Raw genomic sequence first — 15,208 nt, 5'->3', positions numbered from 1 at the left:
CCCTCCTTCAACTCCTACCCCCGTAGCAGAGGGGAAAGAAAGCAAAGGGGGGCAGGGCTTTAGGGATTTGTGACAACCTCACACACAGCACCCTGAGACTCGCCCCAGGCCGGAGTCTGGCTCCCAGCCAGAGCAGTGCCTCACCCGTGTCCGAAGGGCGAGATGAAGTAGAGGCAGCAGTGCACACGGTTGTCCTGGATGTTCTTCCGGTTCAGGCCGCTCTCGTCACGGAAATACTGTTCAAACTGCTGGTCGATGTAATCGGTGATGGGCTTCCAGCTGGAGGAGAGGGGGTAAGGGAAGCACAACACACAACAAGCCCAGTTTTTAATAGGAGGTCATCTCAGACACACACAGCCCAGGAGGTACCAGGTCCCTGCCCCCCACCTCCCCAGCCCCAAGTCCCTGACCTGGGCAGTGCTAAGGGCTGAATTTGGGGATTTCTCTATAACGCTGGAGAGCAGCATCCTCCTTCCCACCTTAGATTCAGCTCCATCACCCTCAGGGAAGGGAATGGCAGCTGACAGAACCCCAGGGTCAGGAGTGGTATAAGCTCCCTAAAGGCCTGCCCCCACCATGTCCCACCCTCTGCTTGCTTTTCTCTACCCCCTCCACACAGTCACTCACACTTGCAGTGAGTAAAAAGTGATGGGGCCAAAGCCCTCCTGACATCCCCCGCTCAATTCTGGCACCCCTGACGCGGGACCCAGCCCCCTCACCACTCAGTGTTGTTAACAGCATCTCCGAAGCCTGGGGTGTCGACTATCGTCAGCTTCAGCTTGACACCCTTCTCCTCAATGTCCACGGTGTGTTTCAGGATCTCCACCGTCTGGCTGATTCGCTCTTCAAACAGAAAGAAATGAACTGCAACCAGTGATTAGCTGTGGGGACCCCGCTCCCCACAGGCCACATCTGCACATGGATTGGTCCTCAGCACCAGGCCTTCTCCCACCACGCCACCCTGCACTGTCACAAGGTCCAGGAGCCTTCTGCTGGAAAGTGTCAGGTTTCTTTGGCAAAAAGTGAGAAAACAAAAATATCTGATTTTGAAATGAGAAACACAGTGCCTCATGGGCATTGCACTTTGTAGTTTCATTTGCCTCTACAGGCCCGGTATCCTGCTTGGGCACCATTTCACATCATGGGCTTGGAAAGAGGCAGTAGTGCATCATGGAAGATTAACTGCAGCCAGGGAGCCTGGCCCATTAAAGAGAACAGGCAATTCCCACAAGGCACCACGGTAGCATTTCAGAATTGAAATATTTTTATTTTCGGCTATTCACTTTTCCAGTGAAAAATGAATTTTCCTGTACAAAACAGGTGCTTTTCATGGAAAATTTCACTTAATTGACAACCCAATTTTCCACCCCAAACCAGTTTTAATGGAAAACTTTCACCTAACTCTGAACACAGAACTTTTGTGCATATATGTCAAAATTGCCTTGTCCCCCATGACTAGGGGAGTAGATAAGACAATATGAATGAATGAGATAGATCAGTATTACTCTCATTTTACCTGAATCAGGGAAACTGGGGCCCAGAGCAAAGACTGACTTGCCCAAGGTCACACACTGAGATAGCATCATTGTTCTGACTCCTACTCCATGATCTAATTACCAGGGAAGCTGCCTCCCAATACTACCAGATGTTCCTTTCCTCCTGCACAGGCTTTGTAGTTCTCAATGGTATCATAGGAATTGCCATGCAAAATCATATTGTAGGCCAGCATCCTGCCACAGGCAGGGACCAATGCCTGATACTTAAGGAGAAAGTATAAAACCCCAAATCACACTTAACCAACTGATCTAAATGGCCAGCCTCTGACACCACCCCCTAAGAAGGAGACCCTTTCTAGTGAAAGAAGCGGCACCCCTTTGCCCAAGGCACCCGTGAGCTAAATAAACAGCAGTATCTCTCCATCATCAGGCCACTCAGCATATTTTCTTTGTGTGGAGGGGAAACCACAGTGCTGGGAAATGCCAGCCCCTCACCCTTCTTGCTATAACACTTGTGGTTGTATGGCTCACTTGGGAGACAGCTAAGCAGCCATAATGATGTGCGTGGAGAGGTTTGGCTGTGGCTGAAGTGAGGAAGCCAAGAGCTGGATTTTAAACGATTTAGTCCTTGGGGAAACAACAGGCCCCTATGGGTTCCCCGTGGGCTGCACTTACCCTCAGCATTGAGAAGCTTCCTTTCTTTGTAAAGATCTGTCAGAAACAGGCTATTCACCAAAGTGGATTTCCCCAGGCCTGACTCGCCTAGAGAGCAAAAAGACAAGCACATTACCCAGCAACTGGATTAGGAAGAAATCCTGGAGCAAGGTGTTCACTACTGCTTCCCTAGCCCAGACCAGCAAGAAAGCTGATCCTTTCGGGAGCTGCACACTAGCGGGGGCATGTCCCCAGTGAGATCCCTCTCACCCTGTATAAAGGGGAGAGTCCAGTTCCCCACCCCCCACCCATCCCCGGCTCCTAACCAGCCTTGTTTCTACTGCCTGCAGTCATGCTGTCAGATGCACAGGCACACTCAGCCCCCATGGGGGGAGGGCGGGGTGGCTACGGAGGAGTAAGTGTCCGACTGGCAGACTGGGGTGGCAGGAGTCAAAGAATGTTTGGCAAGGAAACTGGAAAACAAAACTTTGGGAAGGATCCAGCCGATGCCAGAGTCTCTGAGAACAGAGAAGTGCTGGTGGGCAAGTGTTGGCACAGGCCTCCTCCCCACAGCACCAGGACCTGATCAGACCAGGCCAGAGAGCACCTGGCTCAGCCAACTTGTGGCTGTGCTCCGGGGTCTGTCGTAGAGCCTGGGGATCGGTTCTGGTTCAGCAGAAGGTGAAAAAAGCTGTTTGGGTTAAACACAGAAGATGAAACCCTGAGACACAGACATTATTAGCAACATTCCCTTGGCCCCAGGGCTTCACCCAGTGATTTGCAGGCCTTAGCCAACAGAACAGCTTCGGTACCTCCAGGGCAGGGCACCAACTTGGGGCATCACCCAATCTTCCTGTTCTGGCTGAGCAATTCTCCCCCTCCCCACGCAGCTGCCCTCCTTTCAGTGGGTGCCTGCACCTTGAGGCTCTGTGTTGGGAGAGGGGGTAGATGCTCTAGGCCTAGCCGCGACTGAGCCTTATCCAGGAAGGCAGGCAGCAAGGGGTGGCAGGGAAATCTCACCGGCTACCATCAGGGTGAAGTCAAAGCCCTTCTTCACGGACTTCCGGTGCACCTGGTTAGGCAGGGTGGCGAATCCCACATACTGCTTCTCGTGGTCCTGAGGAAGGAGGCAGACAGGGACAGCTCTTGGAGAAGTGCGCACAGGGATCTGCTATTCCCATTCTGACTCAGAGCATCGTGCAGAGGACAGCGGCAGAGGGAAGTAGGGGGGAGAAGAGGGGATCATTTCCCCACAGAAGATAGCTAGGACAGGGAGGTGCTTGGCCCAGCCCCACAGACTGCCCAATCGGCCAGGTGCTTGTAGGCCTGCGTTGCCAAGGAGACATGCAGGGAGCTCTCGTATGCCCTACAAATCAACTGCTCTGGGGCTTTGGCAGGCTCCTGTCAGCATGTGGCGAGAGAACTCCAGGGCCACAGCCTCCCCCGACCCCCACTGCCAGAGCAGTCGGGCGTTCTGTCTTTCTACAAGCTTCCCAAGCCCATCCCCTCCTCCCAACCTGCACAGCAACCCACAAGCCAGCCAGTGCACAGTACAGATGCCAAGTGTGGGTATTTTCTCCAGGACCCTCATTAGCCCAGGCCACTGGGCTAAAATTCCTTTGTTCGCCAAAACAAGGGGAAGTTGCAATACACCACGGATAATCCTGTGTGATTCACAGGGCCTGTGCTGCCAAGACTCCAGTGCTGTATCCAGACGCACCCTCCTAGCAGGGCGGAGAAACATTTGTGAACTTCCCCCCACCCTCAGGCTCTAATTGGCCTGGGGGCAGGAGAGTAGCAGGGACACGTGGGCCTAAGCAACCCGCTTGGCAAGCCAGATCCAGCCCATGGAGGCCCTTTTGCCCACCCCTACCTCGGGCCCTGATTGACATGGGGATAGGGAGGGAAGTGTGTGAAGTCTTCTCCCACCACCAGGGGCACGGGCGCCTAGAGGGAACTGTCAGCTGTTCAGAACCGCCAGCTCTCTGGGGGGTCAAAAACTTCACACGCTCCCCCACCCCCAGGCAAATCAGGGTCTGTGGGTGGGAAAGCGCTGAAGTGTTCTAGCCCCGCCCCTTCTGCCTGAGGCCACACCTTTTCTGGCTGCCCAAAGCCAATTCAAAAATTTCTGAAGTGGCCCCTCAGTCAAAAATTATTGCCCATCCCTACCCCGTATGCAGCAACGCCTGTATGCACACAGAATACATACACAGTGTGGTGCTCATTCTGCAGTAGGAATGTGACAGTGTACACGTTTAAATGGTTAACCAGTGAGCCTGGGCTCATTCGTTACCTTCATGGTTACACACATGACCTCTCCCTTGCATTGTTGCCTCTGTTTCAGAGGAACAGGCGTGAGGTGGGGGGGAGCAGGTAGAAGCTGATGCTTATGGGAAGCCTGCTTATCCACCCGAGCGCTGGCTCCTGCGGAGTGACCTGCCTTCCTGCCCCCCGTGGTGCTGTCTCTGACACAGAGGCAGCAGTGGGGGAGGAGGGGCAGGTAGGAGCTGGTACATGCAGGGAGCCAGCTTTTAAAATTTCAGCAGTTAAATGTTTACAAAGAAGCCTGCTTTTTAACATCCATGTTCTACAGTTGGCCACATTCCATAAACACGTGCCAGAATAAAACACACACTACATGCAAAACAGTATTGCATGTGACATGCTGCATGCATGAGACACCTACCGACACATGCTGCATGCCTCGAACATTCAGTCTGCACACCCATAAAAGCAGATCAAAGTCTGTGGGATTGTACCAAGTGAGATAGGCAGTTCTCCATTAGCACAGGCAGATTTAATTCCGGGTTTATTGCAGCACTCATGGCCCAAGAAAAGCTAACTCAAGCCAAATGGAGGTGTTATATTGGCCTCAAGATGTGATAGACACTTTCTGGGGCCTGGCAGCACAGCCAGTCTGGGTACATGTTATGCCACTGAAATTCTAGCCCCACTCAGCAAAAGCCCATGAATACAGTATTCATAGCTTATGGAGGAACTGTTGGCTGCACACCACAAGTGCTACACAGAGGAGTCATTTTCTTAACCAAGTCTGCTCCATCAATATCATTCCTGTTTCCCTAAAGCCCAGCTGCAAAATTTGCCCCTGCATACACTGAGCTCCATTGCATACTCCTGTCCCACGCCAAGAGGGGGGCAGGCAAGTGACGCAGGTGAGCCAGGGCCCAGGCAAACATGATTCCATTTTCTATACTCTCCAAATCTGAGGAACAAGGAAGTAACGACTCATTGACAACCTGGGCTGGATGCATACCAAATTCTGCATTTCAAACTTGCTGCAGCTGCCTTGAGAACAAACCTGCCACCAGGGTTCACACAGCCCAGACAGACCGGCACAGTCAAGAGCCTTTGGCAGCTCCAACCAGATGCTGGCACCAATGCTTTTCATCCATGGGTTTGGACACTGCTCCTTTCTTGCCTGCCTAGCCTGGGTTGTCAAGACAAGTCCAACAGAGCTGGTGCTCTGCCCTTAGGGGTTAATCAGCCTCACCAGCTGCACTATTTGCAATGCACATGAAAAGGAACAAAGCTGCGATCATGCCAGCGCATCTCTTTGGGCCATCTAGTTTGCACCTGAAAGTCAGGCCAGCTGACCTGAGCTGAACGGATGCCCTGGTCAGTGTTCCCTGTAAACTGCATGGTTGGGTGGCCACCCACGAGAGATTCAAATACCTCTCAAATAGCTGATTAGCTGAGCGCTCACAGCCAGCAGCATGAATTTATCCTGCACATGCCTCGGTGCATATAAACAAATTATATTACACACACGGATGGAAAATACGTAGAGGGAACATTGGTCCCAGTACTCATGTTTTCTCTTCTTTGGCCCCATCTGTGCAAAGCCTGGAGAAGCTGCTTAAACCAAAGCAAATATGTGGGGGAAACACCCACCACCACAAATCATGCACGTTGAGCCATTAGGGCGAGTCTCCCAATGGGGCTTCCACCCCTGTAACATTTTTAATCGCTTTCATCTGAGCAGGCTCCAGCCCCAATCTCCTAGACTTGATCCTTCCACGGCCAGGCTCCCTACATCACAGCATTGATCCCCACTGCTTCCTTCCAATCCCTACATGGACTCAACAGGGGGGAGCAATGAACACAGGAAATCACAGAGCTAAGGCAAAAGTGGGATCAGAACTAGCATCTTCCCAGGCTGGCGTTTCACTGGTTGAGCTAAACGAGTTTGACGTCCCAAACCACAGACTCAGGAAGCAGCAGCAGGGGAGCAGGAAACTCTCTTGATAAAAAGTGACAGAGACTCCAGGTCTGTCGTGGGCTTGCACTGATTGGGAGGGAAGGGCAGGGATCTTGCTGCGCAATGTCAGGCTTAATTACAATGAGGTGAATTTTAACCACTCCATGCACAAACCTCCCCTGGATCTGGCCTGGAGAGCAGCCTGGGAACCATGCATCAGCTATGCCCCAGAATGCTTTGCAAAAGGCAGAGAAGAAGCAAGCTAAGAAGGGTAAGAAAATGTCAATATCAGTTTGCAAGGAGGAAGACTTAGTAAAAAGGATCCCCTTTAGTCAAGATACATTATGTGCCAGAGCTCTTCCATTGTCTGATTGCTTGGTTTGCAATAAAAAATACAACTGTCAAAAACGCAGGAGGCTCTAATTCAAAGAACGATTGTCAGTGTAAATCAGCGGCAAATCAGTATGGGTTTAAACATGCAGCTAGTCCCTTTTCCCACAGAGACGATTTGAATTTGGTGCAGGAGGGAGACGTGAACTCATTCTGAATGGTCTTCGAAAGTAGTTCTTCACCACTTCCTATCTTCGGGGCCCTTAGGACTGGGAAAAGCTCAGTATTCACTCCTTTTCCCTGTCATTTATTCTTTTTTAAAAAACAGGCCAGATGAGGTAACTTTGCCTGTGAGAATGGAGAGACTGTCAGTCCCTGGTGCTACTCTGCCACCTTCAACACAATCACACTGAGCGAGTTTGGTCCACTGAGCTTCCAACAGCTGCTCAGGCCAAGCTGGATCTTAAACCTATTGTAACACCTCCATGGAGATTGGTTACTCCATTTCCTATAGATAGAGCCTACTGGGTCCAGGCTGGTGCCTTTAATCAATAGCTCATTCACCTGACACAAAATGCCTTCCCTCTGGCATTTTTTAAATGATCACTAGGCCATATCATCCCTAGCTTGGGGCGGGAGTCAGAACCAGGGCAGGAGACTCCCCTCTCCGGGTATAAGGAGACCTTCCCCAGTCCGGAGCGGTTAATGCAAGGGCAGCTCAGCATAAGGGAAGAGGACCCCTTCCGTTGCTCCACAGCAACTCCTCTGACCCAGTGCCAAAGGGAATCCCAGCTGGCTCTCCTGCATTCAGTGGCTCACCAAGTGTACACACTCCAAAGGGTACAGGTGAGGTGCAGTTTCTCCCAGAGGAAAAACTGGGGGGAATGGATGCTCATTGCTCTAAAGGGGCATCCTCCCTTCCCCTGAAGGCGCCTTTCAATACTTTGATCCTCACTGTGGTCACGGATACCATGCCCTGGAAGAGATGTTCAGTGTGAAGAAGGCCAGGTTGAAAGAGTCTATCAAAGAAGCATGCACCATACTTCAGCTTCTGCCCTGAGACACATACGCATGTTCCCAAACCACGTCAGGCTGCGTGGGGGCTGCGTCATGCATGTCTGAGGGCAGAATTTAGCCCACAATATCTATCTCAACATGGACAGGCCATCTGCATAGGCACCCCCCCCCCCCCCAGGCTACATGTTGCAGGCATTCAATTATAGGTCAGATTCCTGCTGGATGTAATCCCACAATTTCCTGCAGAGTACTGCTTCTCAAGAGAGGGTAAATATGGCTTTTAAGTCACCTACTTGATCCCTACATAAGCACTGCAAAGAGCGATGCAAGAAAGCTACAAGGCCTAGAGATAGGCAGGACCCTGGGCATTCAATAGACCAACATGTTTATTAAGCTTGATTATTTGTTTGTGCCTTTCACTCTCTTAGGCTACGTCTACACTGCCTCTTTTTCGCGGAAAAGGCAATGCAAATGAAGCGCTCATTACCAACTTCTTGCACTTCATTTGCATATTCTCTTCCTATGCTTTTTCCAGAAGAGGTTTTTGCACAAAAAACAAGCAGTGTAGATGGGTCCATTTTGCGCAAAACCCTCCTTTTGCGCAAGAACCCTTATTCTACAAAAATGAGGTTTACATGTTCTTGCGCAAAAGGAGGGTTTTGCACAAAATGGACCCATCTACACTGCTTGTTTTTTGTGCAAAAACCTCTTCTGCAAAAAGCACTGGGAGAGAATATGCAAATGAAGAGCGAGAAGTTGCTAATGAGAGCTTCATTTGCATTGCCTCTTCCGCAAAAAAGAGACAGTGTAGACATAGCATTACGTGGAAGCTGAATTAATAGACGTATTCCTTAATACCCAACAAGGACATATTCGGGTAATCCATCTTGGAAGAGCGGGGGACAGGGGAGTCGTGGGCTCCATGTCTGCACACAGCTAGAAGATGGCAAGTGTCTTTCCCACGTGTGGGTCAGGAGTAGAGGTAAAATCCCTGTTCAGCAGCCTGCAGGCCTGGACCTCAGGGATGGGTAACACTAAAAAATTCCCTCTCTCCCCATACAGCCCTAATATAAGACCTGGCCAAACCTACTTTAACATGGCTCAACATACCCAGATGCCTAAAGGAGCCACACTAGCCTCAGATAAAAAAGCAGCAGGCAAGAAGCCACATCCTTCCAGGCAGGGCCTGCTGCTTCCTTTGCGTGCATCTCCTTCAGGGTCAGCCTGCTACCCACACAAAGGCCTCGGGATGTCCCCAGCCCATAGGATGGCGCTGAAGCCAGCCAGAGTGAAAGAAGAGGCATCACTGACCTTCAGGGCTCCGATTAGACAAAGGGCTTACAACAAAGGAAGCGGGTCTTATCTCTGGCTCGGGACACACTGTCCGGTTCACTGGTCCCAACAATGCATTTTATCTTCGGGAGATCCCAGCATACCACACAGCGAGCCCTATTGAGTGCTGATGGTGCATAAAGGACACAGACTGTCATGGCTCTGAGGCTGAGATCTAACGAGTTTGCGCCCTGCCCCTCTGTTTGGTGAAGAGGAGAAATCCTCGTCCTGCTGGGGGACGCAGCCAGGAGCTGACTGCTATGCATGATGGATTCCAGGTGTGCAGGACAATGCATGTTCCCTTCAGGGCTGCACGAGCAGTTTGAAATGTGTACTACACTGGCTTCTCCCCATCTCTCCTGTACAAGAGGCCCCCTCCCACTCGCAGATGTGCCATTACATTCGCCAGGATTGCTAACCCAGCCTGGGAGCAAATCCAATATTTACCCACCTAGGGATCAATTTGACCCAGAGGGTTTAGTTAGACTGGTGCCCAGTTAAAGCCCATAAAATGGTGAAAACCTGCCAGAGACAGCAGGAAATGATCCATCCTATGCCAGGATGCTATAGCCCTCCACACGCTGGCTCACAGCAGAGGCTGCCCCAGGCATTGTCCTGGCTTGTGGCGCAGAGTACAGTGACCACACTGGTCTGTGCTCAGTTCCCAGCCGGCTCCTGAGCATCCCCCCCCCCCCACCCCTCAGTCCACCTAGGATATGTCACACCTCATGGCGAGATAAATGCAGGGCAGCCCCTGCTTACCGCACAGCAGGGTGACACCACCTCTCCACCAGGGCCGTGTGCATACAGCAACAAACTTCCACTTCCTTTCGCTTTTCAAACACCCCGCAGACAAGAGGAAAACACAAACTGTCCAGTTCAAAAGCCTCAGCTCCCCCGGCCTGCTCCCCTCATCCCCTCTTCCCAGGCCAGGCCTATGAGCGCAGCGTGTGGGTGAACTGAGGCAAAGGCCGGAGCAGCCACAAGCAGGAAATGCAATGTTAACATGGTAACACAAACCAGGCAGTATGTCCACGTAAACACCCACACCCTGCCGTGCATTAGCTTGAACCACATTTCCGTCTTCCCCCACCCAGAGGGGAGCAGCAGGGAGCCCCTGCATGAAATAAACGCGCACAAGACCACTCTGCCATGTGTCTCCCAGCTGTCGGATAGCCTCCTCCATCCCCCCCTGCCCAAGCCTGTCCTGCTATCTGCTTCCCAGATCTTCCCCTTCCCAGCTTCTTACCGCTCCCCTGATGAAGAGCTCCTATCTCACAGTACTATAAATACACCCTGTACCTTCAGCTTGGCTGGGTGGCTTCTCTGTGCCTGCGTCCCAGGAGAAAGCAGCCTCTCCACTAATCGCGCCTGAATGATGATTGAATCCATAACCCTGGCAGGCGAGTCTGGGAGCCACCGCGGGCCAAAGAAACCCAGCAACAACCCCCACTACCCATGTGTTCACTTCCAGCCTTGACTAGCTCCATAAGGCAGCCACCCCCGCCTGCGCGCATGCACACACAAACACACGCACAGCTCGGCCCCTCTGCAAGGGAGAGAGCTCCCAGGACTGCCAGCTGGCTGGAATTTCCTGTGCTGCTGCTGCTGCCTTGGCCTGGCCTGCGGGAGGGGCATGCGAACGAGAACTGGACAAAAGCGACGGTGACCAAAGGGAGCTCTCACAGTAGCCCAGGACAATTGCTTTCCATGAGAATAGCCCACAGGGCACTATTAGCTAACAAGGCACAGCCCCAGCTTGGAAGCTAAATCCAATTTTTCAACTGGACTCTGTATCTTCCTTAGCTATGCTGATTGGCGGCTCTGAGAAAAGGTGAAATGGGACCTATTGCCCCTCCCCCCCCTTCACCAGAGCAATCCTGCATCTGGAGGTTTAAAGGGTCCACAAAGCTTCCAGGACACATGGATTCACCCCAGACCTGCCCAAATGTGATGCAGGCCCATCTCCAGTCAGTAGCACAGTTTTGTTTGACCTTTAGTTATAGATCCTTTGCTGGACCCCGAGGAGGTCACTTAAGATTGGCTGGATACACAAAAAAGTAAGGGAGAAGGACAGAGGGACAGTCTTGCTAAGCCCAAATCATTCAAAAATCATCTGTTAGTCCCCATTCCCATCATCAAAAGAGCAGCTTTAAAAAAAATCAAGACACTGGCTTAACAATAATGCAGGATTTCTTCTGGGTTTTTTTTTTTAAATAACTCATATGGGAGTTGTTATTATACGCACTCTGCGTTAGAAATCTGTGTTACAGAGAGCACGCAGGCCATGTTTTCAGGATTTCTCCTCTGTAACCACTAGGAGTAGAAACTTACTACTAAAAAAAACAAAAAAAAAACAAAAAAAGAATGCTAAGACTCCTGTGCAACCACCTGACTCCAGGAGCTGGGGCTTTAAGGAATACATCAACTATCTTAAGAATTATGATAAAATCAGAAGAGCTGCCAACACCAGCCCTGAGGCAGGGGAGCAGAGGACTGCTACCTTTTTACAGCATGGTTAATGCTCAGCCCTCTGAGTGCGTTTCAGGCTGGGCATATGGAAGGAAGTTCCTTGTCTCAGTCCTCTCCCTCTCCCGCCAGGTCATGGTCACCTGGCCTGTTATGCCCAGTTCTCATGCTGTGTGAGACTCACCCTGAATATTTTCAGTGAATATTCTCATCCACTGGTGACTGTGTGTTACCCCCTTGATGCCAATTAGAAATGTTAAAAAGTGGTTGTGTAACAATGTAACCACTGGAAACCTCAGCGGTTTCACAGTTACATGCACCTGCAGTAGGGGTGGCAGCTGGCTTCCAGCGCACACCAGCTCCCACCTGCTGGCCCCGCTCTCAAGGACGTGGCTGTTGCCCCCATGCTGCTGCCACTGATACACAGCCAGCAGCATGTGGTGGAGGGGGCTCCCCAGAAGTGGGGCAGGAGCCTGCATATTACCATTAACGGCAACCAAGAAGCCCAGGCTTACTGATTAACCGTGTAAAAGAGCATACATCTCTAATGCCAATACACACAGAGGATACAAGTGGCTCCAGAGCCTTTGCTCTTTTGCTCATACTTGCAGCAGCTCATGCTTTTAGCCCTGGAGGTCCCCAGTTCAAACCCCACCTTGCCAGGTGACGGACTGTCATATAAGCACTCGCACTCCTGGACCCCCCCCCCCCCCATGTACCATGCTCCGTACACTGCTATTAGCCAGAGCCCTGGTGGCTGTGAGTTTCAACAGGCTGTGCTCTCCACAGAGCAACCAATGGCTTTATGCCTAGGGGCCATATATCTAAGCAGGCAGGATCAGCTCCCCTGGGCAAGCCAGACCTTCAGTGTCGGCTCAGAGATGCGGGCTTGGCTTCATGCACAGTGTCTCCTGGGATGACTGCCCTTGTCACTTTTCTTCACAGCTGGGCCAAATGCGAGCCTAGCGCATCCACCACCTTCCATGCCATCTTCCCGACTTTGAGGAATCCGCCGGAGGAAGGAAACTCAGGAGGACCTGCTGCATGAGCAAATGGTCTGCCTCGAGTCCCTCGTCTGGGGGCTTGACGAGGAGCTCAGAGAGCGGGCCACTGATTGGGAGGAGTGCCAGGCTGACCGGAAGCAGCAGAAGGCTGCCTGGGACAAGCTGGCACACCAGCACGAGGCCATGTGCTTCTCTCTCACCTCAGTAATGGAGTGCATGGCCTCATGCATGGAGTGGGCCATCAGTCCCCCTCCCCCGTGGCTTCACCTCCTAGCCCCCCATGGACCGCCGGGACCCCAGAACACAGGGGAGTGAGACCTCCAGGGCAGCCAAAGCCTCACAAGCTGGCTGAGCCAGCGCCACTTCCAGCCCCATCCCTGAGACCCTCCCACCCCCACTCCAGGTTTTTTTCCCAGTCCCTCCCCTGTTTTACATTCCCCAAATAAATACACTGTTTAAAAAAAAGGCTTTTGTATTTGCTCTGCAGGGGAGGGGGGAACGTGGGAAGGGAGGGGTGGGGGAGGAAAGGAACACAAGGGGAACGCAGGGGTCCCTTGTGGAGAGTCTCACAGCTGGCCTTGGCTGAAACTCTCCCTCAGATGAGCATAGCCCTCCAGATGAGCATAACTCCCTGATGTGCTTGTCAAAAGTCACTGGTATCCGGCTGCTCATAAGCCCTGGCCAGCCATTCAGCCACTGCCCCCCACCCTGTCAGGAAAGTTTCCCCCTTGCTCTCAAAGAGGTTCTGGAGTGCACAGCAGTCCGCCACCACGAAAGGGATGTAGCGCTAGCTGAGGTCCAGGTGGGTGAGGAAACTCCAGAACGTCCTCTTTAAGTGGCCAAATGCATACTCCATCAGCATGTAGCACCTGCTCAGCTTGGTACTGAAGTTCTCCTTGGTGGGGTCCAGACTGCTCATGTAAGGCTTCATAACCCGTGGAGCAAGGGATAGGCAGTGTCATCCAGGATGCATGTAGGCATGTCCACGTCCCCGACTCTGATGCCGCAGTTCGGGAAAAAGTGCCATTGTGCATAGTCTGGAACAGGCATCAGTTCTGGAAGATTCGGGTATCAGGCACCTTTCCTGATCAGCCGATGCTGATGTTGGTGAAGAGTCCCTTGTGGTCCACAAGTGCCCCTTCCTGTTGATGTGGTCCAAGACACAGTGGCTGGGGACCAGGATGGGGATAGGAGTATCATCTATGGCCCCTGCCACTTGAGGAAGCCCACCATCCTCGATGGTGTCAATGTTGCCCAGAGTGACAACCCTCCATAGCAGCATGTTCCTGATGGCCTTGACTACGTGCAGAAGCACAGCCCTGACTGTGGATTTTCCCACACCAAACTGGCTCCTGATGGAGCAGTAGCTCTCCAGCGTGGCAAGCTTCCACAGGGCGATAATGACGTACTTCTGCATGGGGATGGTGAGTTGCAAACAGATGTCCTGTCATCTGAGGGCAGGGGCGAGCCCAGAGCTCCAGGATGGTGGAAGTCCTGAAGCCACTGTTGGTCATCCCATCGCTGCATGACGATGTGGTCCCACCAGTCAGAACTAGTCTCCTTCCACCAAAAGTGGCATTCAATAGTGTCCAGGGAATTCAGAGACATTTGCAGCAGCAGGTTCACCAGAACCTGGGTGAAGAGGTCCTCCAGTTTGGGCTGGTCGTCGTCCTGATGGAGCAGCATGTGGGCAATATCTGGATAAACAGCACCGTGCAGCATAAGACCCGTGAGCTTGGCGCTGCTTTGTGGCAGCTCCAGCTCCATGATGGCAGTGGTGTGGTGTCCACAAGGGCAACAGAGACCCTGCGTCTGCTTGGTGTCCCGAAAGGAGGGAGACAGTGCAGGACTGGCGTGTGAAACACGGCTGTAGAGAGGAGCCCCTGAAAGCACGTGTATCAGCTTACCAGACCAAGCAGCCACAGGAAGGAATCCGCCCTCCTGGTGCCCTCCCTGGAGTGCTTCCCGGGGCTCTAAATCCGAGGCAGGCTTCAATCACAGTGTGGTCATGCTATTTCAAAATAATTCTGAGCAATTTCGATGCTCCCCTGTAGCGTGGACACGCTATTTCAATTTTGTTATTTTGGGAGTTATTTCAATTTTACTTATTTCAAAATTATTTCCTAGTGTAGGCATGCCCTGATGGAGCTTTATTTCTGGCGTTACTTGCAAAACACCAAGTGCCCAGGTAACTCAAACAAAACATCTACAGAGCAGTTGAGGGGTGGATGCTGCTTAAGTCTCATCCACATCCAGACCTGGTTCCTGGGGGATCCACACCCCCAGACAGTTCCCTACAGTCTGTCAGTGCCCTACAGTTTCCACCTGGCCACTCCATAAAGTGCTCCAAGCTTCTCAGATGGACAGGACTGTATAGGGGACAGGCCACTGAGCGACTAGTGACATGAAAAATACTCAAGAGTTACAGATAGCTGCAAAATAAGCCCAGGCATGATTATTAAAGAGCTGCAGGACTGGTTCCCAATGCTGGGGAGTAGTATTACATATATATAGTTGCCTCCTTCAATTACAGGCCCACCTTTCAGGCCTCTTGTGAGGGGTGTGAATAGGGGGAAGTGGCTAGATTTGTAAACTGGTGAAACACAACCCTCTGTCCCAGGGATTCTCCCCCTCAATTCGAAAGGCCCTTAACAGTAGCCGCATCCAAGCAAAATACAATTGAATCT

At 52.0% G+C, this 15,208-nt stretch overlaps 1 protein-coding gene across 2 annotated transcripts in view; it reads right to left on the bottom strand.

The window, feature by feature from the left end:
* Positions 1 to 15,208, bottom strand: part of SEPTIN5 (septin 5) — a 78,338-nt gene that overhangs the window by 16,278 nt on the left and 46,852 nt on the right. Inside the window, exons 1-5 of one of the 2 annotated variants that reach the window (XM_006134941.4) lie at positions 10,351 to 10,587; positions 3,171 to 3,267; positions 2,172 to 2,258; positions 720 to 843; positions 145 to 279 (exon numbers count right to left, since the gene is read on the bottom strand). In XM_006134941.4, coding sequence (XP_006135003.2) covers positions 145 to 279; positions 720 to 843; positions 2,172 to 2,258; positions 3,171 to 3,267; positions 10,351 to 10,440 — 533 coding nt within the window. In that variant the 5' untranslated portion in view covers positions 10,441 to 10,587. Of the gene's footprint in view, positions 1 to 144; positions 280 to 719; positions 844 to 2,171; positions 2,259 to 3,170; positions 3,268 to 10,350; positions 10,588 to 15,208 lie in introns of those variants that run through there. The other variant, XM_075898294.2, reaches the window with a different exon arrangement.

This window comes from Pelodiscus sinensis, chromosome Z (genome assembly GCF_052426305.1).
Source record: "Pelodiscus sinensis isolate ZL-2025 chromosome Z, ASM5242630v1, whole genome shotgun sequence".
Taxonomy (NCBI): Eukaryota; Metazoa; Chordata; order Testudines; family Trionychidae; genus Pelodiscus; species Pelodiscus sinensis.
The sequence above is the reverse complement of the archived record's forward strand: the minus strand, read 5'-3'. Positions and strand labels throughout refer to the sequence as shown.